The sequence below is a fragment of the Augochlora pura genome, chromosome 6 (assembly GCF_028453695.1).
Source record: "Augochlora pura isolate Apur16 chromosome 6, APUR_v2.2.1, whole genome shotgun sequence".
NCBI lineage: Eukaryota > Metazoa > Arthropoda > Insecta > Hymenoptera > Halictidae > Augochlora > Augochlora pura.
The window spans coordinates 23,863,345-23,888,757 of NC_135777.1; the positions used below are offsets into that span (position 1 = coordinate 23,863,345).

Below are 25,413 nucleotides of genomic sequence, written 5' to 3' on the forward strand. Positions count from 1 at the left end.
AGGGAAATTTTAAACACATAAAACGTTGACGTTGGTAATCAAATTTGACTTATTAATTCTTATCTACGCTCAGATAAATTCATATCGTTTTAGTAAATCAAATTATTCGATCTAGGAATCATATTTGAAAAATCTAAAAAATAAAGTCTATGCATAGTTTCATTACAAATCACACAGAATCTAGAGATTTTATTTTACAACGTATAAACTTAAACTATATAAATGTGTGAGTGTACATATGACACATATACATTTATACAAAACGAAATGAACCAATGAAGGCACGATCACGTGACATACTGAACACCATCGCGTACATAATTGTATACGTATACAACTTCATTCTTGTTCGAAATAAACAATATGATAGTACAGTTTCTTGGAAAATTTCTTAAAAACGTACGTAAGTACTTAAATTAATTAAAATATTATTGAAATACGACATAATAATTTAAAATACTACGCGACACAAACGCTAGTTCGATTCTATACATTATTATGATATTCTTCGTACAACTTCAATATGTAAAAAGTCTTTTCCTTTATAAGGGTTTTGCTTGTACCACAGGTAAGGTAGGGAGTGTACCTATACCTGTACCAATCCTGTCCCTTAACCCGATTCCCCTACCCGCGCTTCTGCAATTCCATTTTCAAGCACATCATTCCACTACATTTTACCTTGCGAGAGCGTCGGTAGCCAAGTTTGTAATTTTCTTGTTTTATTTTAATATGAGTATGTATATTTTTCTTGATAATTCGCAATTCATCCTTCATCAGTTAAAGGATAAGAAACTAAATCAGTCAGTGGCCCCGGATGGGTTTGAATTTAGTCCACGTTCTTTTAATTCTATTCGTGACTAGATCTACACTCATCCAGGGAAACCGACACTCAAAATCGAATTCTTCAAATCCGTAGAAAGTAGACTTAAATTAACAAGAAGTCTTCCTTTCGACGTAATTATGTTACCGAGATTGATAAAGGTAAATAATAACCACTAAAAACAATTAGAAGTACACGCAGAGTAATAAAATTGTAAAACCTTTTTACGGCTAACATTGATAGTATAAAACTGCGGTTATATATATCAAATTTATTTTAATATTGCCATATGTTTTTCGAATCTAAACTATAGAATGTGTAGCATTTTATAATAATTTTTAGATGTACGTATACATTTTCTCAGCCAATGTCTGTTGAATTCATTTCAGCCTTTGTGTATCTGAAGAAACACCTGCCTCCCCCACGTCTCCCCCGCTTGTCTGCCAACTTTCATTACTGATGACAATTGAATTCGTAAATCTTTAAAAATTCTAAATCTTTTACACTGACGTTATAATTATGTACGAAATACATTCTTGAAAAATATTGTTTTCCAATGAAATCATTTGAATATACGATTAATCTATTTTTTCAATGAACATAAAACTATGCAATTTCTGTATAGATTAAAGCAATTGGATTTTATTTGTATTTTCTTTCAACCTTTTGTTGCAAAGAATTGCTGTACATATTAATGATGCCGCAAATGAAAGATGTGTATGAATGCATAAGTAGCTAGGACAGAACAAGTATATATATATATATATCTTTCTTTACATTATACAAGTGTAAATGACAATGGTATATGTAATGGTGCATGGTATATATAGATATGTATTTACATTTATATAATTGTATTTACATAATATTATCATAAAAATGTTCAAAGGATTGTGTAAAATGTAAAATGCAAATGAAATTGTTTAAATTTGTAATAAACTGTATGGGAACGCCAGTTTTAGTACACTAATTTTGTATTGTAATAAAGGCAAGCTGATGCAGTTTATAACACAAATGTACCTTTTTTTAATATATGCGACCTAAGTATCAGGTATTTTGAGATTCTAGAGTTAATTGTTCTATACGAGTATGTTCATCTTCAGCTTCTACTTCACAAGTTGCATCAGTTCCTAAATGCATTTCTTCTATTGCTTGTTTGATTTTAACCCGTAATTGACCAGCTACTTTTCGTACTGCCACGTGTTTCTGTTTTACTTGCTTTATGCAAGACATTAAACCTTTCCATGGTGCGATATATGTGCAAGAAAGATAAAGTTCTTTCCATAATTGAATACTAACTGGTGCAACACTAGGCCAAATAACTCCAGGATTTGGTTCATACAAAGGATTTAGCCATTTTTCTAGTTCTTCTGGTTGATTGATATATGACCATAAGCTACAGGTATGTTCTGATAATCGGAGGCTCACTCTTTCTGCTTCTGAATTACCTAAAGTATTAATAAAAAAAGACTGATTATAAAATATAAAGATGAGAATATTTGTGTGCTGATATATGCATACCTAAGAACGTTCCATAGTCAGAACTATATGCATTGTTATATAGTACACTTAATAATTCTACTGTAAACTCGAAGCTATATTGAAACTGATAATGTAGCTGGTAAAGGCAATCTAAAAAAAGAAGGAACACTGGCGCATGTGTTGAATTTGAGGAATTTGCTAGATGGTATGGTCCGTGTCGTGTACGGGTGAAGAATTGATGTCCCGCTTGTAGCCATTCACGTTCAATTAAAGCCTGAAGACCGCGCACTGTTCTGCAGTCAGGATTCAATATTGTTTGAGCTAAACTAGTTACCACTAAAGTAGAATCTCTACCAGCAGTTCCTGTTTAAAATACAAGTATTATTACAAAACGTACTATAATAATTACAATTCATTTTTGTAGATCACATACCATGAACTAATACAGCTGCTATTGCTTGATGAAGACATTGAGCAGTTACACAAGCAGCATTTAGAGCACTTTGTACAGCAGACAACCATCCACTATTTTCAAGTCTTGAGAGCCACTGAGATGTAGAACATGTCACATCATTGCAAGCTTCTATCAATTTACAAAAACTATCTGCTAACTCATGTGGACGTGGTACTGCTTTGTGCACTTTTTGCCATTGAGGATATGCAGCATCAATTTCTGTACCGCCTCCTTTGGCTCTACAACTTTGAGCTTGATTAATAGTCCTTGTATCTACTATATAACTGTTAAAAATACATATATTAGGAATAGATTAATCCTGATGATGGTCTTTCTATTATTGATAAAATCACGTTTCATCGTGTCATATTGACAAAATCATCGACATTGATAAATAGAGTTTTATTTTGAAATCACTAAACACATTACTAGGTAGTTTTTAAAAATTCTGTATTTACCCACGTCTTCCTGGTCCTAATACTGCATTTAATAGTCTCTCATCTTCTTTGCATCTTTTACTAGTAATACCACACATTGGTTGACTACTTCTTAGTAAAACACTCTGCAATATTGAATAACTTTATTAAATATACGTTATGCATTTACTTTGTTATCTTGCTTCATATCATACCCCGCCCTCATGCCTGTAACATAGAAGAGGAAATCTTCCACCCTCTCTAAAATTAGCAGAAGCTATTATAATTTTGTCTTCTATATGATGCGGTACTATAAGAGCAGAAGGATAAGAATTGCAAACTTTGTAATCTTTATTTAAATAACTAATACGCCACTCGTCCGCATGAGCAGCTAATAACTTGGACCACTCTGAAACAGGTGTAAATACAGTCCATCCATCCTCCATTTGTACATTAATATTGCTGACCGTTTGTAGTCTATATACGAAAGGATATTGCAAAGTTTGTTCTGGAATAAAATGGTTAAATCAAAGTTGGTAGCCTATAGCAAAATACTATATCCCATTATGTGAAGCATGATCTTTTACCTTGAGTGCTTAATTTTTCTATGGACAAAGCAACATTCATTAAATCTTCTGCTGAATTAATATCCAGCTGCAGTATCCGGAAATCCTTGCATTTTAATATAATACTTCCACCTGGACTTTGAGTATTTAATTTTCTCTCTACAAGGTCAATGTTTCGATACAATAGCTGAAAAATATAAACATGTTGTAGAAACTTGTGAATGTTATTATTTAAAGTTAATGAACTTTCAATTAATCATACTTATATGTAAACTTATTTTTTGTAAATCATACCCAAAATTCTTGTCGCGTATCTTGCGAGGGCGACCAAATTATATGATGAATACAAACGGACAATAGTCCGATCATGGGTTTACTATTTCCATCAGTCTTATCTATTAGTACGACATTATTGAGTTTCGGAACTAATATGAAGTCACTAAGTCGGTCCATTATGTACTTCGATCAGATGCTTTAAGCGCGAATCGTTGATAATATTAGAAATACAAATGTTGTGACAGTTTTGCATAACCTCAGGTGAGGATCTTACAAAGCCATTGCAGAAGTTTCCCTAAATGAATTGAAATGTGACCGCTGGCGATTTGTAAAAGTATCGACTGTAAACCTTACGGAATCTCTAGTTATCTCTTTTTATCAGATATTTCGCTATAAACGGAAGAAGTTAAACGTCAATCGCCACGTTCATGTTTACTTCATATCACATACATTATACATTACACAAACATTACTGATAGTGTGAAAGCACAGGCTTATAATCTATACAGATGTCTCAGGCATCGTAACTTTTCGTCTGTGGTTCTGGAATACCGACTCTGTCAGACATGAACGAGGTTACTATCTGTATATAAGAATTAAACCAATCACTGTAAACGGTTTCATGTCACCACAGAACAGGTGTAATGTAAATCATTCAGTATGCAAATGTAGCAATCTAAAATGCACGGTTTTTTGCTTATTCAAGCAAACATTATTATCTCCACCATTTTACTGTCTATGTATCCAATTCCGCGCAGGTTTTTTTAGAAAGAGAACGATAAACGACCGGAAGCGGCTGAACCAAAGAGTAGAACGAGACAAGCTATATCGTTCGTTCGTGTAACTTGTTTCGCATGTGTAGTTGTGTTAATATCATATCATTTTCTCTTGCTTGCTCGCCGCTTGCTTTCTTTATCATTAATCGCGAGGCTAACACAATAATGCTGACACTGTCTCAGTCTCGGCGGTGAATCGTCATCGTTAATGAATCAGTAAAAGTTCAACCAAAACATTAATTTTGTATAAGTCACTCGATATTTCGAGTTTTAGATGTTATTTTTATTTAAAAAGTGTTTAATAAAATAGTATAGGAAAAACTTACGAAATGACAAAAGAAACGGTTATAAATATAAAATACATAAAAATAAATGATTTATCAATATTTATAATTAAAACAGGCTTTAATTGTTGGTCTCGGTAAAATAGAAAAAACAGAGATATGTTTTAAATTTCGTTCTATATTTTCCTTTTTGTATTAGGAATCTCATACAATACTTTTGAAGACACGATTCATGCACGAAATGTACATGATGTGACACAGTAATATTTTCTATACATACACTTATAGTACGTCGCAACATAAAATTCTACAGTGAAAATATATACAGATCGGTTTCACGAGAACCAATTGCATTTCGGAATCAGTATTTCGTCGTTAGTGTCCTTCGCACAAACGAAACACTTGACCCACTTGTCGATACAGATTGGTGATGGTTTTTATTTTTGTCTGTTGCTCTATTATCAAGAAAATATTTAATGTATCCCGTCATTTAAATACGAGTACATATAGGGTGCGTCTCTGACTGATCTTCAGCCCTCGGACAAAATTTCAAGAAGAAGTCGCTTCAAACTGTCGAGACCGGTTAGGAAATTACAGTCCGGACCTTGATGCACTGTCGAATTCGAATTGCAAGCCATAGTCGTCGAGCCGTGAACAAAAGTTGTATGAGCAAAGTCGATCATTCTTACGTCGACGAGCGCCTCTTGAGATTTCTTTTTATTTTTAGTCCGATAATTACAAGATGCGTACCTACGAATAAAAATGATTGTTACAATTTGAATATACGATAGTTGAGTAATATAAGTTACTTATTAAAATGAAACGATTATTCGCATAGATATTCGGATCTTTCCTTTTGAAGAGTAGGCTGTTGTATTTACATAGGGTACAGGAAGCTCAAGATTATGTAATACATATACCAGCTCTGACCTGTTTGAAATACTGTCGCGCTCGACCTCTTCCTCCGTTCTCTCCTCATTCTCGTAAAGACGAAGAAGTCGATTTCCGTGTCTTTGTCTTTTTGGTCCGCTATCCGATCTAACTTCCGTGTCAGAACTAGTACCCTCTGCGATATCCGAACTTTGCTCGAAACAAAATTCGTCGTTCGAACTGCCATAAATCATCCACTGTTCGTATCTTGGAGTTTGAAGCACTGTGTCGATCAAGCTGTCGCTAGATTCGTCGAAAACAGTCTCCTCGCTGCTATGATTATGAGTTCATGACATAAAAGTCATCATTATTAACAACGTTTCTCTGTTTACTTACTTGCGATGTAATTGAATATGATGTAATTAGAATGATTAAAGTATACTACGGAGGTGCGTAAAAATATCATACTTTCGCGTTCTCGTTAGATCCAATTGTCCTCGAACTACTTTCGAGGAAGTACATACATGTATTTACTTTTTGCTGATAGTGTGATTTTGGACTAATGTTACGTGGAAATTTAGCATCAACATCGATCTGCACAGAAAGTTATTTCGAATATGCGAGCTGAAATGTCTACGCACCCCCTTTTGTTTAGATGCCACATGGTACAATGTATGACCTCTTACCATCTACTAACAACCCTTTAACTGCCCAAACCGTAGCGCGGGCATGCAGGCCCTGCAGGTCACATATATATTCGAATAAAAGAAAACGTTTATATCTCTCTATACAGGATGCAAAGTAAATGATGGGTTTCTGCAAATAAGGTTTTCTAATTTACAGTTGTACATCGTTGCGTGAAAATCACTCGAACGATCACGTGAAATTATCATCACAGAATGCTTTATTCTTCGTTAACAACAATAATAAACTGATGCGGTACACATGCCTTATCTGCGTTTCCATTTACTTTCCCTTATTTCAATTACAAATCTTAATGTAATCTCGATGTATAGATTCGATGTAAAATTCATTTAAAAAACACGTTTCCTAATCTTAGGAAAGACATTATTATTAGTGTCTTTCATAAGGCGTTACGAAAATCATTTCGTTTTTTACTATTCTCACGAGACGGTACGTGTGCTGTGCATTAAGCAGAAAGAAGACATTTAACGGAACAACTGTGTTCTAATACTCTTGTTTACTATCTCTCTCTCTCTCTCTCGCTCCCTCTTTCACACATTCACTCCTTCTCTTCCATGAGAAATCCACCAATTACTAAACGTCTTGTATATATTTTGTTTGTTTCGTTGTGTCGTGTAAAAGTAAACTGTACTATTATTATCTAAACGGCTAATTGTTCTCAATTTATGGAGAAAATCAACTAGTCATTCATAACTGTGCACAGGATACGTGTTATATTTGAGTTCGTATTCACGTTATCGTCGAGTGTTTATGTTCATGTCCATGTGACTCGACTGCCCCGAATGATTTCAATGTCCCATTAAGCTCTTTCTCTCTCCTTAATTCATAAATGTTTGCACCCAGTAACTTTTTGTAGAGCTGTACTCTACGCATGAGCAACAGTATACCTACGAAAGGATTTTGAAATCCACCACTTTCAGCTCTGATCCTCCCCTACCAAGAAACTGATCGGGCTCGATTAGGGACTGGTATTGCCGCGCTTTATTATAGTTCGGCCGTAATAAAGAGCAGTTTTCTAAAAAGTGACGGTACACAGAAATATACATGCTTAAACTAGGAAAACATCGCACTGTCAATTCATTAGTGTATTAACTTAAATATTACGTATGAACTTACAAATTTAATGGTAATGTTTACAAATAATCATACGTGCGTGTCTCTCATTTTTTTTTCCGCGCAGATACGATACGTCTGGATTACCACGCATCTATAAACATCTGTTAAGGCGACAGAGTAAGATACACGTAGTTACATGCAGCCGCAGTTGTAAACAAACAAGAAACCTTTCGAGTTCAATGAATATTAATTCTCGCTAGTGAAACACTGTGAACCATGTGTGGAATCATAACATGATTCGTGATCCAATGATCAAAATTCCTCAATTGGTTTCTTATTTAATATCCGACGACCTAATTACACGTAAACATTCCGCTACTAGGCAGAAAGTACACATTGCTATGTTATTTGTAGCAGTGAACAGCTGATACCTGTTACAGATATGTGAAGATATATATATCTTACAAATTCATCGAGGCTGATAAAGATCTGTTCACGTTAGTACGCTAAAGTACTGAGGGTGCGATATTTCCTCTAAACCGATTTGTTAACAAAAAGCGTCTCAAATAAGCCGGTAATTGTTCTAAAATCATTGTAACAACTTTACTTTTTTTACCTTTCGTAATCAACCCTCCAATATTCTGAAGAATATTTCAAGGTACAATCTCTAAACATTCGGGTATATCGTTATGTTAATTTTCGAAATAAAATCTTCAATCAAAATTGAATTAAGGCAAAAGATAACAATTGACAAATTAAAAATCTATGTTTACTAAATTCATATTTCATTAGTAATTGTTCTTGTTTTCGTACAAAATATCGGAGGATTAAACACATCGATTTAAAATCTTATAAACGTTAACAAACGTACATGAATGCATGTAATCGTAAATTGTCGAATAAGAGAAAAATAATTAGATTCCTAGTGTTGTAATACATTAAGATTGGGGCATAAGTAAATCAGCAAATGGAAGGGCGAATGAACGACGGAACAGAGCAATAGAAGAAGGACTAAACGATTTTATAAAAACGTTTAAGGAGAGTAAACACTTGATCTGCATTTTTAGTTTTTGCGAGATCGATATGGCAGCATCACAACGATAGGAATTTAATTGAGGTCGTTCTGTCCCGAGTCATGTAGATAAGTATATTTATGCGATAAGATCAGCAATGATATTGTTTGAAAAGTAACAAGTACTTTCGACTTGTTGATTGTCAAAGAGATGAAACTTTTAATGGAAGGGGAAGAGGGATTATTGATATGATGAAAGTGTTACATGTACACTGCTTCGTGATAAGCATATTATCTCCAATAGTTTTCAATTAATGATTTTTGTCTCGTGTTGAGTGTGTCGAATCGAAACAGTACGACCAATTGTTTGTTTTCTTTTTCTTTATCTGCAGAAAATTATTCACGAAGTCTACAATCGATCAGTAAACAAAATAAAAAATAGCTGATCACAAACCTTGCGGGGTAGAAAATAGCAGTATTTTTGGCCCCTCTTGCGGCTGCCTCGCCAAATCCTTTGTGTAAAGTTGCTTGACTAATTTCCTCCTGAATGGAGAGATTATAGTCTGTGGAACTGTTACTTGCGTCTGCATCATAGCATGTTTCTGAGCTATGAGCAACATCATCAACGAAACTACAGTTGGTTGACTCTTCTTCTGTTTGTAATGTGGACGACGAATGATTCGAAAAATCATTTATGTGATATCCTTCATATACAACTAATAAGGAGCTAACAGAAGATTTAGAACAATTAGTTATAGCACTAGCTATTCTAATCATTTAAACTTAGCTATAGTTACCAGGAATAAAAACGATAGCTGCTTTGTCTTTCGATCGCACGTCGTAACTGATCCAACCGGGATACAACTTTTTCAATGACTACCGTCCTCAAACGGTAACCGTTATGGAAGAAGCTATACAATGCTGCCTTGAAACCTTCTTCGTTTAGTTCTCTACCCCAATATTTGTCTCGTTTGACATATTGATTGGCATCAGCTTGATACGCCTAGCATCATTTTTGTTTTTATTATACAAAGCCGATTGTTTTCTTTTTTATCTTACGAGCACTAAAGAATAGTGTACAAACTAACCTGCATTCCGCATAATCGAACGCCTAACGAGGCTGATGTGCTAGCAGCACATTTTGCAATCTGGTGGCTGCGTTTTTCGGCAGACGCATCATCACCATGCTGTCTGATACCCATTTTTAAATCTAATATACATGGATGTGTATATCGCGAAGTTATGTTCTCCAATAGAAGAAAATCTACATTTTCGTATAAAAGAGTTATATAATTATTTATAAGCAATAAAATGATAATTTTCTAATTACAATAATTTGTTATTTGTATAGAATATAGTACATACACTGTCTGTTAGATGTGTTATCCAAATGCACTCCTGGCCTTGGTATTCCCATTAAAGTGTTATCTCGATGAATTTTCATTCTAAAAGGAGAATAAAAGAAAACCCAGTGGTCAAGTACTTGTGCTGTGATATAAAAAATTATTTAGATATTCCATATGTTCAAATATAATCCAATAATAATTTACAACATTATACCTAAGAACATCATCTCTCTTCCTCTTTGTTGAACTATGTCCTTGTCTACTGTCCTGTTCTCTAAAGCTGGGACTGTATCGTTTCTCTAATTTAACTTCTTCACTATTGGAAGCTTGCATAACACCTTCAAAAACAGTATAGTCACAAAATATAGTATCTGCATTACTTTGCTAACACTTTACACAGTGCAGTTATATTATAATAATTTGAAGGTACAACTCATAATATTAAGAAATTCAATTGCTATATCAATCTACTATTAATGACACATACTAAAGAGTATGTTTAGAAAACAAAGTTTTATTAACTAAATTAATACGTTAATTAATACTTAATACATTAAATAATCTAAGACATCTGTGAAATAACATGTGAAATATAAAACACAAATAATATAAATGTTGAATAATTTCTGAAAACTTGTAACTTGAAATAAATAATAAAGGATAAGAAAGAATTAAAAAAGGCAGTAAAAAGTGCATAAGTAATAGTTATGAATGGACTTACCTTTAAATTTTGGGACAAAGATTTGTATATCTTGTGGAATGTTTTGATAAAAATCAAGTTCTCTACAATTCAGTGGTTTGCAAATAGTATTCTGGTTAAGTAAGAGCAATCTTGTATGTCCACCGACCTATAAAGAAATATAAATATTTTAAAGAATGAATAAATATTACAAAATAATTTGTTTCCTTCTAAAATGTTATTAACAATGTATAATAATGTATTTGAGAAAGGTGAAAGGTATAATTATGTACGTATATGTCCACTTCTGAAAAGAAAACACATCCATAAATTTTACTTTTATGACATGCATATCCTCCTTTCTTGGAAATACAATAACAGTAAAAACTTAGTCACGAGGTATATTTAAACGCTCGCGTACGTATTCGCATCGTTGCTAATTGCAATTCGATCGAATGATGACTAGAACAGTCTCGATCACGGCAAGAAAACATTAAATACTGTAACTGTAAAGGAATGATGAAAATCTGGGGCATAATTTCGTTCGGACAATGGCGCAGGAAACACGGACACGACTCACCTGATTCGAGAGTGGTAACAGCGCGACTTCTTCGTCATTCTCCTGAAGAAAGGAGGAAGAACTGTTTGTTGTGTTATGGCACTGTGATTTAGTCTCTCCCATGCCCCAGACACCTGACAAATATACCATAACCGCTTACTGTAGTCTAATAAACGAGATTCGAAGCGAGACGAGCGAATTACAAGGTTTCTGTTTCTCTGTTTCCCAATACGTTTCGCATCCATTTAACGTCGACGAACAATTTCATCCACTCATTGTTTGTAGGCGTTCTACCATGCGACGAGCAACGTAGAATTTTCAAAGGTATATGGAAAGATGATCTCGTTATGTTTAAAATGCTTTTCTCACAATTAGACACTTTTACACGATCAACAATATGCAGTGCAGGACGTCAGGATATCATCGGATCAGCTGTCTGCAACGGCTGGGATGCAAATTCTTGCACCGAAAGGCATGCGTGGAAGTTAAGGAAATTCGAGAGAATTACGACATCTGGTGTCGACTCAAGAACTAAAATGTAAATGGAAACGGGGACCTTCGTTGAAGATCGAAGAATTAAAACGTACGTTGTATGTTCATTTTCCAAAATATATACAGAAAATCGATTTCCAATTGTTCTATTTTACTGCGTCGGCAACTTAAAAATCATTTGAGAACGTAGCCGATTTAGAAGCGTTTATCGACGATTGGAATATGTAAATATGTACTATGTACAATGTTACATATTTAATCCAGTCTTATCATCGGATTACCAAAGTAGATTAATCAGAATGAAGGGATTTCATCTTGAACCTCCATGCTAAGGCATTTAAATCAACGTTACATATTCCAAATTGTTGATAGAAATTAAAACATATACATGCGTGTAATTAACAGCATCTAAAAGAACGAGATTTATGTAACTTGATAACATATGGTCCAAGTATGGGTATAATAAAATATAGATTATAGATGCGCCTATATGCGACGAATCACAGGATCTTCTTGGTTTAATACTTTCGCTGCGAGAGTGCTCTCTAATCGCTAGCGGTGTAGTACTGTTTAAATTTCCCTATTCAAATTTGGAAACTTTCACGCGATATTGTTGGCTATAGCTTCTTCCGTCAAACACGGAAAAGATGCAGTCGCCATTTTGCATTATCGGTTTTTATGTGTGTGTGTGTGGTGCAGCTAGTTGCCACTTCAATTCATATTACGTAGATGTAAAACGTTATTAATTGGCATATTTTTGCTGATCTTAAATTGTTGAAAGCCGTCAAGACAGAATGGGACGCAAAAAGAAGAAGCAATCGAGGCCCTGGTGTTGGTATCCTTTTCCAAAACACCCTTCTTTGGGGGATACTTTACGTAACTGTATTTTTAGAACATAAATCACGGTCATTATTTCTGTTATTTTATCATAGTTTGATTAAAAATACCTTCGTGTCGTAGTAAGTTTTACATTGTTCATAGTTGCCGTATCTTATTTTAGAGGTGAAAATCGTTATTGTGTTACAGAGTATTTTTTTAACCGCGATAAATGTATTGGAAGAGTTAGAATGACTGATTCTTTAAGAAATCAATATTTCGTTAGTAACTATACTTAACTGTAATTTGTATGCTATTATCACAGATTTTTATATATAAATTACGGTTCTTTAACCCAACCACTTATGTTCATGCAATATATTTTCATTCTTTTAAAAGCATCTATAATTCTAAAATCTTCAAACAGATACTAATATTATTTAATAACGCATCAAAATATTAAATTATTAGTATTATTATCAGTTGGACTTTTTTTAACATTTCTCAAACAATTTTAGCAAGACTAATAGTACTATATATCGATGTTATAAATATCTTTATAATGTTTACACAGTAGAATATTTTAGATATAGTTTCTACTAACACCAGAATTGAATAAAGATGCTGTTAATTTAGATAGCCAGATATGAAGACTTAAGTTCACAGAAAATTATATCAAAAACGTTATTTTTTTTTTAAATATTTTAACAACAACTTTATATAATTTCTTTTGGTTACTCAAATAATTTTTACTTGTTTATAATCATGATACTATTAGCATTTTGATGTGTTATAATTGATTTTCCTCGAATTAAAAAGAAATTTCGGTTTCATTAAAGTTTTCAATGTTAACATACTCGAAAATTATATCTTAGAATTGAAATTCAATACTCCATTGATACTTATATATATATGTTATCTTGTGTACAATTTGGATTCATGTTTTAACCAAGATAAATTTTGATAGTGGTATCATATATTGCTACTCTTTTTTTCAAAATCTTTCCCATACAATTCTGCTTGTGTAAATGATGTAAGTTAAAGTTATTTATTTATCAAATATAACAATAATCATAAAATAAAATATTCTAGAATTTCTAGTTAAATTATGTAAGCTTCCTTAACAAGTTGCTGTAGGTATTGTAATCGAGAATTTGAAGATGAGAAAATTCTGATACAACACCAAAAAGCAAAACATTTCAAGTGTCATATTTGTCATAAAAAACTTTATACGGGACCAGGACTCAGTATACATTGTATGCAGGTAATAAACTTTTTAACTATGAAATAAGTTTATAGTAAAATTAAAGCTGGAAAGTAATTGTTACTTTAATTCCTTTTAGGTGCACAAAGAAGCAATAGATAAGGTTCCAAATTCATTGCCCAATCGTAGTAATATTGAAATAGAAATTTATGGTATGGAAGGCATACCACCGAGCGATGCGAAAGAACATGAAAGGCAAAGAAATGGAGGCAGGCCCGGTTCACCAAGCTCTGGCGAAGATGAACCTGTCAGGAAAAAGACAAAACCAGAGGGTTTATTGGGTTCTGCACCAGGAGCAATGCCCACAGGTTCAAATATGATGCCAGGTGTAATGCCAGGTATGGCAGCTCATCCTGGTATGCCACCAATGGGCCAGTTCCCACCACCCATGCACCATATGATGGGACCTATGGGTCCTGTAGGTCCACCTTTCATGGGACCTGGGTATGTATATTTTTTTTCTTTCAAAAGCAGACAACGTGAAAGAAGAATAACTTTTGTGATATTAATTTAATACAAGTTAGGTAAATACACATTTAATGTTTTAAGAAAAAATATGTACCGTTAGCAGGGAAAAGAGATGTAAAAACGAAATAATTAGTTCTATTTTCTTTTTTGTAGTATGATGCCTGGTATGCCAAACATGCCTCCAGGTATACAACCGCCGGTGTCAGGTGCATCTATTCCACCGTCTCGCCCATTATTTCCAAGTGCTGCAGCTGTTTCAACGGCTGCGTCCACAGCTGTGACTTCTCCTTTGGGCACAGATTTCAAACCAATTACATCAGTAGCTGGTGGATCGATAGGACCAGTTAAACCAACATTCCCTGCTTACAGTAATGCTGATAGTAATACCACCACTAGTAATAATATTGGAAATGATCAAAAAGTAAATCTTATAGCAACTACTAGTGCTGCCATTAAAATCATTCATCCACCAGAGGATCTAAGTCTAGTGAGTTGACAAGTAACTACTAACTCTATCGCAGCCGGTGATTCCAATGCAAAGCTTTAATTGAATGCCACTTACTATTATTTTCATGAATTTATAATTACATGCTACATGATCCGTGTGTTTTTAACATGTTGAGAAAGGCTTATTTGACTGCGTCAACGGCTGTAAAACAGTTATCATGTCACATATTTAATATAAGAGGTAACTAACGAAATATTCTATATTTTAGGAAGAAATTAGAGCAAGACTTCCGAAATATCAACGGCGGCAAAGTGAGGAAGCGCGCAATGCACAGGCTGAAGCTAATCAGCAAGTAGCCGCATTACAACAACAGCAACAACAGCAGCAGCAACAGCAACAACAACAACAAGCAGCTGCAGCTGCTAACGCAGCTGCTGCGTTTCAGGATCAGCAACAGAGGCAACAGGCAGCGTTAAATGCTCTTCAACAACAACAGAGATTTCAGAGACCTCCACAAGCGGTTATGGTTCCTGCATCAGCAGCAATGCCTGTTAGCTCTGTCGCTTTGATGGCACCGCTCATGCGACCTACTATGACCTTAGCTGCACCCACTCTGATTCATGGAGGTAACATGATGCGACCGCCCCCCATGGGCCTGCCACCAGGTAAGTCTTTATAATTTTATGTCTTTATTCCCATTCCGATAAGGGTATTCCATCATGATCCGTTTACGAGTATAAGTGTTTAAATCGCTCAAACACTTTTACAGTATTTCAATTCCAAACAATCTAGAGCATTTTAAAAAATGTTTGTCAATCACACGGTCTTAACATTTATTTTCCTATTTGAGCAAAACAGGAAGAGTAGGATTTTAAAATTGAAGTGCCAAAATTAGGTAACGTTTTATACATACATTGCATATTATTACTCCTCGATTGTAACAGTATAATAATTTCGTTGGATCTAATGTAAAGAGACTTGAATGTTTCCAAATGAAACAAATATTTTTCTAACGGTAATTACATCCGAAAGCTTGAACTTTTATATGATTCATTTATTGTAAATATAGTTTTATCATTGAGACAAAAAATGTTTTCATCTGACATTCATAGTATACTATACCTTTGCACTTCATCCGTTCACTGAGCAACCCTTGCCCATTCCTATGGCAATAAAATTAGGCTTGTCCAATGGCTAGTCATAAGTTATATGAATGGCTGTGAGTGATAGAGAAATACTTTATAAAAAGATCAGTCTCCCATGTGGCCCATAAAAGATATTCAGATCTCAGAAAACTGTGTGAAGAGAGAAAGGGAAAGAGGAGAGTATGACTGTTCAGATACTAGCACGCTCAGGATTCACCTGTATGCCAGAATTTGTGACAGCGTGTTTTGTACGTTTATGCTTTAACGGTGCGTTTCCAGGGTGCCCAGTCACTCCTTGGTGAGTGTCGAACGAACCCAGTCTGGTTACTAAAACTGTGTTTTATACAAGCGCAACAAGGTTGGTCCTTAGCAATTAGCATGCGGTGACGTGGCCTATATATACATATATATATAGCCATATATGTGTATATATTTATATAATATATAGATAAATATATAATGTATATATATATACACATCGTTATATTTATTATTATTCTTATTAATTATTAATTACTGTTATTATTATTATGATTATGATTATTATTATCATCATTGTCACATTAATACACCTATTTATATATATATATAAATTTCTGTATATTTATATTATTGTCACTGGGCAGGTGGGTCGAGCGGCCAACGATATTGCATCTGTTCTGATTCCTTCAACGCCGGACAGCCACACTTTGATTTTGGACACATCACGACCCTTTGGACGTGAAATGCCTCCTCTCGAAACTAGAGTACTCGGTACCAGAAGCACGATTACGCTAGATTTATATATTTTTTTATGATCGCGAAACATATATAATATGCCTGCTTTTCAATTTGCAATACATAATTCGCGATTCTTCCATGTGACGTAGGTATACGTATATATACACATACTATACGTATATATATACATATATGTATATGTACATTTACATACACTTCTATATATTTATATATATGTGTGTAGTTATTTATATGTATGTATATGTACAAAATTTGTTCTCTTAATCGATAAAACCACTTACTATGAAATTAATTCGATTTTCGGCCGCTCGGCTGGTTCATCGTACATATAATTTTTTTTTTACTTTTTTGTTTCATTAGCTTCTTTACACACTGTCTCTCCACTAAACCATATTTTTCTTATGATACACTCGCCATTACCTTGCCAAAAGTGTTATCATCCTGTTTCTTCGTATTACTTATATAGCTTGAAATCCTGGTGTTGTGATACAAGTAGTGAGAAACCGCTTTTTGGGCACGGTACTGACAGTCGTTCGAAGTTATCATTTTGGAAGACCATGCATCGTTCCGGTAATAATAGAGCTGCCCCTTCCTTCTTTATATCGGAAATTACTGATGCAAACGTACGTTTGCCTTTTCTGTTTTAATTACTAGAGTTGTTAAATGCAGCAATGTATTCAGTCCTTACAATTTTGAACTTCTTTTAACGAGTTTCATACACCAAAATAAAAAAATCAGAGTTAAAAAAATTGACTCAGAAGTCGATAGAACTGGAAAACGACATTAATTAAAAGTTCTTTAAAAAATAATAATCAATATTTTGAAAAAGAAAAATAATAAACGCATTCGCTTGAAACTTAGCGCAATTATTTTTAATAGATTTTTTGTTATTTTGTTACTACTATTGTCGTTTTAATGGAATTTAGCAGACAGAATCTGTGTATGAGACTTTTTAAAGTAGTTGGATGTATTTCATAGAAAACTGTTGGCGCATAAAATTAAATTACTAAAAGAAGGAAGAGGTAAGGGTTTATTTTCCGTTGCCGTTGTCCTTATTGCGGTATACATCGTAACGTTAAGGGAAACTTGCAACAAGAACGTATGCAACGTATTTTCCTCACACCATAGAGCAACTTTTATGTCATAGGAGTAATTCCAAAGTAATCGAGTCAGTTTACGGTAAACAATCTTCACTTAGCCCAAAACGTTTGCCTAGACGTATTATAACAGTAATAATTAATTTGCCTCACACATATAACACTGAGGGTATCCACTTTAATACTGATAAAGGAGGGAAATAACAATTATAATCGAAATTCTCTTTAATCTATCGTGTCTGTTATCGCTACCAGTCTGTGAAGTAACGATGTCAGAAGAAGGTTTAAACGAATTCATTTCCACAATTATTGAAATTTCACAACGTCATCAGATTTGCCCACGGAACCAGAATATGCATAAAAACGACAGATCTAACGATATTTCCGGCTTGTGTTGTACTCTTTTTTATTCCTCGAAAGAGTTTTTGGAGAAGTGTTTAGGAAGATCGGCTGGCAGCCGAGCGATTCGCTCTCGGATCATGAGAAAAACTTATACATATTATATCTCGAATGAGTTTCTTTTCTTTGTATGGTGTGAGGTTTTGTGTGGTATATCACATTTTGTCCGTTTGTTGTGATCTGTATTGCATATGCGGCACACTGCATGCTAAGCTCAATACCTTAAATAGTTTGGCAATTCGCATTGATAAAGTTGCTAGATAGACGTAGGTGGGCTGCTAATAATAAACCCTTGCGGGTGTATACTGTAGACCTAGGAAAACTCGAGTCTCTATCATTACATCGTTATAAAAGAAAGAGCACAACCTTCCAGCAGATACAACATGTGCTCGTTTCAAAAAGGTTTGACTTCATTCTGGATATACATTATACTTTTCATTTCCTGTTCTATTGCCTTTCTTTTTTCTATTTTTACTTATTTATGTGTAGGTACATCGTGTAAAATTTCTGTTATTTTTTATTGTCTATTTCAATCACCTGTCACTTACTTAAAACGAGTAGACGAACGGAATAGCATAGAGGACCGTTCGTTTGATTCCTTGGTTTCTCGAGTTAAAGGGAACACCTAGCTTTTAATATTTTTATTTCTGAAAATTTCCATCGGTCGGCTGTCAGGCAACTTCCCGTTTAGTAGAATAATAAAACCACACTTTGGATCAATTTCCGGAATGCAAAATTTTTGCATCACGTTCTCACGTATCTTTTTCTAATCCCGTAACTCTTGTATACTCGTCCATTCGTGGTATCCAATTGAAAAAAGGGTGGGTTCGGGTCGGGTGAGGATACATGATTCTCGTGAAACGAGAAAAAAAAAAACAAGAAGACAAAGAGAACAAAAAGGAGAGTATTTTATGCATTCGAAATACACGTACACACACACAGAGTTTTATTTGTTTATGTTTTAACTATCATTCTTTGCGACGTAAGTATATATATATATATATATGAAGACTATATATAAATTGGTAAAAAAAATATCAAATGAGAGTAATTTAAAAGAAAAAAAAAGCAAAATACAAACAATGGATGGAGCGGGAGGGAAAATGTTATGCGGATGTACTTATTTATGATGCATTGTGATTTGCAGGTATGATAGGAGCGTTACCACCGGGCGCAATGCACCCTGCATTTGCAGCCCCAATGGGTTTCCCTGGTGCGCCCATGTTGGCTCCGATGATGCACCCACGCTTCAGATGATCACCTCCAATGGACGGGCCCACCCCGCCACTGCACTTCGTGCTTTGGGCCCGCCCCTAAATTTTATTAGGGTCCGGACCTGACTGAGAAGAGGGAAGAAGCACGCGTAAAACATGTTAGTTCGCGTGGACACACTTCGTTGATCGGCCGCGGCTGCACTTGACGCATCTTCTCCCACGAAGTTTACACGAAGTTAGCAAAATCTTTGTTTTTTTAATTATATGTCATTGCAAAACACATCACGTCAATGCCTGAGAGGGTTTACCAGGTGCAGTGGAAACGGTCGGCTAGTTCCTTCCTCGATTGGCTGATTCAGACGAAAAATAACAGAAAACAGTAAAAAAAAAGATAAAGAAAAGCAAATAATTATACAATTTTTTACGTGTACGAAATATAGCCATGCAAAATGAGTTGTGCCCTGAAGGAGTTCGATGAATCGCTGGACGAGCAACGTACAATTCGGTTTCGTCTATTAGCGAAACCAATAATTTTTGTTGTTCGCTCGAAAGGTGCAATAGGGATTTTACGACCCCTTTTATCGATCTTTAATTAATTAATATTGATAATTATCTGTGTACCTGCTATTGAAAGTTGTAGTTTTATACAACAATTATTGACTATTGTCTCGTTGATGATGGCTGTATTGAGCGAAAACTCGTGGAGCTGCCGACGGCAGACGTTGTATTGTTGCAAAGTCGTACGCTAAGAATTTTACGTTACTTGTTGTGATACAAATATATCGAGTCAGTCTTGAAAGATGTTGTAAATCTTTCGATCGGTAAGTCTAAGTAGAGTGAACACTGTATAAACTATCTATTCATCCTATTATTTCATGGTAGACCGTTTCCACTCGCTGTTTCTCAGCCTCTGCACCAGTGTTCTCTTGGAGAGACGCGATTGCGGAAAGGTGACCCTTCACACTGCAGCTGGAAACGAAATTCGCCTAAACAATTCACCACGCGCCTCGATTTCCTGATTTTCAATACGTTCGATGAAACAATAGAAACCAGCAGTTCGATTCTACTTGCGTAAAAGGGAATATATATTGATACGTTAGCCGCAGTGTGAATATTCTGTCGCCTCAGGTTAGTTTGTCACAACTTTTATTTTGTTAACGCTTCAGATCGAATCGGCTTGCTTTTGCGCGGTCGATACACAATTTCTACGGACGTTCATTCAACGAAAATTTAGAGTATATTTTGTTTTATAATAAAGAATATGTTAAAGAATTTTCACTACATAATGCTGTCGATGTACACTGGGCTCCTAATACCTCTTGTTGCGAACAAGAGTGTTCGGAGTACTATGTGTACACATATTTTTAATTAGAAGAGATATGGTATGCATTCTCAGTAACACATTTGAACTGTATAGAGAGTTACATATCTTCAAACAAAATTATTCCAAGTGAAAATAACAGCGGAAAATTATTTAAAAAAAAATAATTTCTCTTACAAGTTGCAAGAAAAACATTCTTAAAAATCTTACTTGAAATAGAGTGATGGGATACAATGGTATTAATATTGTAGCGTAAAACTATTAATAATTGTTGAAACATAAAGTGCACTTTAACTGGTTTCTTTTTTATTATTTATGCTCGTTTATTTTTTCTTGAGAATCTTTTTAATTGGATTTTGTATTTCCATTTTCAAAAATCTATTATATAGAGTTTGCCTATGTTCATTACAAAATTGCATAGGTCAATATTTAACCTATTTAAACAGTACTGAAATTTCACTATATCTCTTCTCCGAGTGTACAAGATATAACATCGCTGTCTTATCAAAGCTTAATTCAGCACATTCAAACAATTAAATTATCTCATGGAAAGGTATGTTTCATTTTGCCTTGTTTCCTAAGTTAAAAATTAAAAATGGAAAAAGATATCGATTGGTGTTTTTGTCACCGTATCAACATAAAAAAGTTTTTCGGTAAATATTATAGTGATATTTTATCCAGTTGCGTGAAAATAATTTTGAATCAAGTCTATTTAAAAGATTTTTTTGACACTGCATTAAAAATATACAAAACGTTCAATCTATTTAAAAAAAGCATGAGTTTAAGTCGGAATCGAATTGAAAAAATTTTAAAGTATCTATTACACTGTTGTACGAAGATATTGGAAACATTGTACTCATTTCAGTTAAGATATTGATACTATGGAAATTTTTATATTAGTTCCGGTAAACAATTTGTTAGTTAATTTATTAGTTACCGTAAACAACTTTTATTTATAAATGAGCTTCTAAATAAGAATAGAAAAACGACAGCAATTTGAATACAGGGCAAATTCTAGCACACTGTTTCAACAGTTTGTTTAATTTCTGAGTGCTGAATTCAGCTTCCAGAGTAGGTCTGAAATATCATTTTAAACACGTCGCACATACAATGATATTCTAAATGCAAAAAATCTCCCGAGCAGGAGTGCAAAGAAAATGATAGAGATGATAGAGGAATAAGATAATGTGAACCCGCTGAAATTTAACTTCCTGTCATTTTATGGTTATCGATATCTTTAACATTAATATAATAATATATATATACACATAATCTATGTATAGTTTCTTTCGTCTACACAGAATAACGTACTTTTATTGACACGATCAAGTCATTCTTTCTTCATTGAGAACGTTTGTATTTAATGTAACTTAAGGTGCATATCGAAATACTTGTATTGGCTAAAAATTCATTGTTTTTTAGCATTTTTATATAAATTTACCAATTCCGAACGTAAGTCTCGCATTATAACTATCGAACTAAAATTATATACAATAGGAGGAACAGTAGTACTTCTGTGTTAATAGAAAACAGTCTTTCATTTATCCATGTAACGACGTAAAATTATCTATAAACATAATAAGAATCTTCTATAACGTTAGATTTTTTACGATCAAAAGAGTAGCGTAGCCGAAATAGCGTAGTTCATTCAGTGCAAGATAAATAAAAGTAAAGTATCAAATAATAAACGTTAAACGACGCATAATAGTCTAAAAGGCAAAATTGTTCGATTAAAAACGAAAATGTAATTGCGTTTAAAACAGTGTGCCGCCGATGCATTTATACGAAAAAAAGCAATAAGAACACAGGAAGTTAAATTCGATAATTGCTTCTCTGACAACGAATTTAGGCGAACGGCTGTAGCGCGTTATCGCTGTAAACTAATTCGCGCGATGTTCGATAGACCGTAAGAAACAATATGTATTTCATCCATATCAGGAAGGAATGGCTTTTATTTGCTTATAATAGTCTTTGTCATTCTCGTACGGTCACCGGTCACGTGTCCGTGACTCTTGCCGCGTCTTCGGTTACCTGACGGTACTAAGGAGAAAAGTTAATACTTACAGGATAAGTGTAGGCAAACGTGTTCACCTCTATCATTTTATTTTCACTTCGGACGAGACGCGGTTCTGAAAATCTTAACGAGCAGTTTTACCAACGACTATAGAGTTTGTCGGCCGTTAAAGCAGAAGTAACCGATTCGATCCGAGAAAGCCTTCTTCCTTTGCAAGGAACATGTTGGCGACGCATGAGTGAGTGGTAAGTACAGAGGGTGCTTACAAAATCTGACACCAGCTCTCTCTACACTCGACTCACGCCATTTTCTTTACTTTATCCTCTACAAAACCCGACCACCGACTTTTTCTTCTGATCCGATCGCGGAGTTTACAACCGCTGTTGTTCCGAAGGAGTAATGTCCGGTTTCGATATAAAATCCATTCGGGGACAACAAAACTCCTAAATTATTCGCGCGCAACATCGATATCCAATCAATTCTAAATCGACATCGGATTCGACGATCGGACGAAAAACAAAACAAAAAAAAGAATGCCACCAAAAAGTGAAAGAAAAAAAAAACAGAAAGAACGAACTCAACAGCACATCCCTCGGAAAGAACTACTCTCCCCTCCTTTCGTCTTCTCCACTGTCGTTCTGAACAGTTTCTCTTTTTTCTATCTGTTCTGTTTCTTTCTCAGGGTGTCTATTGATATAGCAAACAATGACGCAGAGAGTTGACCGTTTTAGCAAATTGTTCATGTCGATGTATTTTGCGATCTTAAGTATACAGACACATATATACCATACATATTTAGTCTGCGAGAATTCACGTGACGAGAGAGCGAGAGCGAGAGAGAGCGATGAGAGAGATGATAACAAACAAAAAGAGAGAGAAGCAAGAGAAAAAAAAACAATATAAGAGCAAACACACTTTGTATAAAATCACCGTATCGCCCACGGTGGGGGACCGGTGATCGAAATCTTGCTCCCCGGGAATTTCAATCGCCGAAGCTCGAACTTTTCATACCGTTTCATGCTTTCAGACGAATGGAAGTCGGCACGTGTTACCGTATTGCGAAAGTGTGGCGAAGACGGTGCAAGAGGAGGCTGCGACTAAAATTCACGAGACCTTTTGTGCTCGATTAACAAAAAAAAGACAGCAAAACCAAAAAAAAAACCTAATAATACAAACGAAAAACTGAAAACAAAGATACCCAAAAAACAAAACAAAATAATACGGAACGTATATATATACATACATACATATATATATATATACACTATATGAGTTTACGAATCGTACTGTTAACTAAAACGAGCCCGTTCGATCGTGAGAGCACACACGAAAGTAGTACGTGCGAGTATTAGACACTTCTTTTTTTTTCTTCGTGAAGAAGGTTTTACCTCAGTAGGCACCCTGTTTGTCTATTCTTTCACTCGACTTCTACCAGTAGTTCGAGAAAAAAAATTATGAAAACAGCATACCGTGCCGTACAACACGTGTACGTACCTTTTAAAAAAAACTACACATCGTTATGAGTATACTTCATTTTCAGAGGTTGTCTTTCCGAATCGCGCGCGGTGGGCACTCATACGTTTCCACCGCCCCGCGGTCTCTCTCTACGAGTTCATTGTTTTCTCGACGATCGATGGCGATATCGGTTGTTGCGTGCCAACCCTCCCCCCCCCGAAACAATCGGACCGTTAAGAAAGAAAAAGAAACTGCAAAAAAAAATAAAAAAAACTGAAACCGAATCCCGGCCGGTGACTGTTTCACGATCACCACGGAGAGAAAAAAAACCGTCTGGCAAAATAATCATTTGGGGACATTCTCTCTTCGCCGAGCTTTCCTTTCGTTCTTGGATTCGGCAGGACAATCCGATGGCAGAATTGGACATGTAGAAATTCTGTTATTTATTGAGTGTCACATTATCAACTTGTTTCGAATAAAGACGTTCTGTGGAAAGCTCGAAAGATTGGGCGTAGCCTGTCGTTCTGGGAAATATCTCGCTCGAAGGTTCGTCGGTACGTTTACCTTTTTTTTTCGCAAAGGAAACGATTCGTTTGTATACTGTTCATTCAGCACCGTGTGTGTATGCGTGTGTAATGTATCTATGTGTATCTGTATAGATACATAAATATATGCACATATACATACCTATACATATATTATACTGTTTAGCAATCACCGGAACGTAAACGGAGTTCGTCGAGGACTTCCACTATTATTTTTCTTTCTTACTACTGTATCTTTCTTTTTTTTTTGTCTCATATTCTTTTGTTGTTGTTTCAGTCTCTTGGTTTGACTCTTTAGCGCAAGGCTGCATGTTAACTGTATGTTCTCCCAGAATGACGGGCGATAGCCACATATTGTTTCAACCAATCACAGCTCTGACCGCTGTTGGACCTTATCGGTCCCTTGCCTGAAGGCAGGCGATTGTTTGGACCTACCGTCCTATGGTCGAGGTATATGTTCGCTTCCCGATTTCTTCGGACACGGCTGATTAAACCAGGGCCATCGGTAACCCGAGCGCAGGCTCTCTACGCGCTCTCCGGCTGATTCCATGGAGAAGCCGTCGGTGTTGCTTCGCGAACCTTGTGTTGTTCATCGGAGAGTGGTCGCGTCGTCGTCGTCGTCGTAGTCGGGGGGTTTGAGATGGTTGTACAGAAAAATCGGGAAGTCCTATACTCCTTGACCGCAGGGACGCG

At 35.1% G+C, this 25,413-nt stretch overlaps 3 protein-coding genes and 1 long non-coding RNA gene across 10 annotated transcripts; 2 read left to right on the forward strand and 2 right to left on the reverse strand.

Moving 5' to 3' along the window:
- The first annotated feature begins 411 nt into the window (after nucleotides 1-411).
- LOC144471252 (uncharacterized) lies at nucleotides 412-1,939 on the forward strand. Its single transcript, XR_013494237.1, has 2 exons — nucleotides 412-981; nucleotides 1,210-1,939. It is a non-coding gene; the product is annotated as an uncharacterized LOC144471252 (long non-coding RNA).
- On the reverse strand, nucleotides 1,866-4,751 carry LOC144471223 (myotubularin-related protein 9). 2 transcript variants are annotated; one of them, XM_078183078.1, is made up of 7 exons: nucleotides 4,033-4,751; nucleotides 3,760-3,925; nucleotides 3,388-3,680; nucleotides 3,215-3,318; nucleotides 2,736-3,040; nucleotides 2,342-2,665; nucleotides 1,866-2,268 (listed from the first exon to the last, which is right to left on the reverse strand). In XM_078183078.1, exons 1-7 carry the CDS (start codon nucleotides 4,189-4,191, stop codon nucleotides 1,868-1,870), a joined length of 1,752 nt encoding a protein of 583 aa, XP_078039204.1. In that variant the 5' UTR covers nucleotides 4,192-4,751; the 3' UTR covers nucleotides 1,866-1,867. The 2 variants fall into 2 exon arrangements, with proteins under 2 accessions (XP_078039204.1, XP_078039205.1); XM_078183079.1 differs by having other exon boundaries at nucleotides 4,001-4,132.
- A 474-nt stretch (nucleotides 4,752-5,225) lies between these two features.
- Nucleotides 5,226-11,745, reverse strand: LOC144471224 (uncharacterized). Of its 2 annotated transcripts, none has more exons than XM_078183081.1 (9): nucleotides 11,323-11,745; nucleotides 10,785-10,911; nucleotides 10,278-10,401; nucleotides 10,083-10,162; nucleotides 9,806-9,981; nucleotides 9,515-9,720; nucleotides 9,172-9,444; nucleotides 6,005-6,274; nucleotides 5,226-5,824 (listed from the first exon to the last, which is right to left on the reverse strand). In XM_078183081.1, exons 1-9 carry the CDS (start codon nucleotides 11,449-11,451, stop codon nucleotides 5,605-5,607), a joined length of 1,605 nt encoding a protein of 534 aa, XP_078039207.1. In that variant the 5' UTR covers nucleotides 11,452-11,745; the 3' UTR covers nucleotides 5,226-5,604. The 2 variants fall into 2 exon arrangements, with proteins under 2 accessions (XP_078039207.1, XP_078039206.1); XM_078183080.1 differs by having other exon boundaries at nucleotides 6,005-6,277; nucleotides 11,323-11,744.
- Nucleotides 11,746-11,888: 143 nt separating this feature from the next.
- Nucleotides 11,889-24,670, forward strand: Bugz (Bub3 interacting GLEBS and Zinc finger domain protein). 5 transcript variants are annotated; one of them, XR_013494233.1, is made up of 7 exons: nucleotides 11,889-12,628; nucleotides 13,747-13,873; nucleotides 13,953-14,317; nucleotides 14,495-14,828; nucleotides 15,058-15,454; nucleotides 19,319-19,620; nucleotides 23,748-24,670. XR_013494233.1 is itself a non-coding variant. In XM_078183098.1 (7 exons), exons 1-6 carry the CDS (start codon nucleotides 12,588-12,590, stop codon nucleotides 16,656-16,658), a joined length of 1,362 nt encoding a protein of 453 aa, XP_078039224.1. In that variant the 5' UTR covers nucleotides 11,889-12,587; the 3' UTR covers nucleotides 16,659-16,687; nucleotides 19,319-24,670. The 5 variants fall into 5 exon arrangements, 4 of the variants coding, with proteins under 4 accessions (XP_078039224.1, XP_078039223.1, XP_078039222.1 ...); XM_078183098.1 differs by adding an exon at nucleotides 16,561-16,687 and having other exon boundaries at nucleotides 19,319-24,670; XM_078183097.1 differs by having other exon boundaries at nucleotides 16,561-24,670.
- Nucleotides 24,671-25,413: the final 743 nt, after the last annotated feature.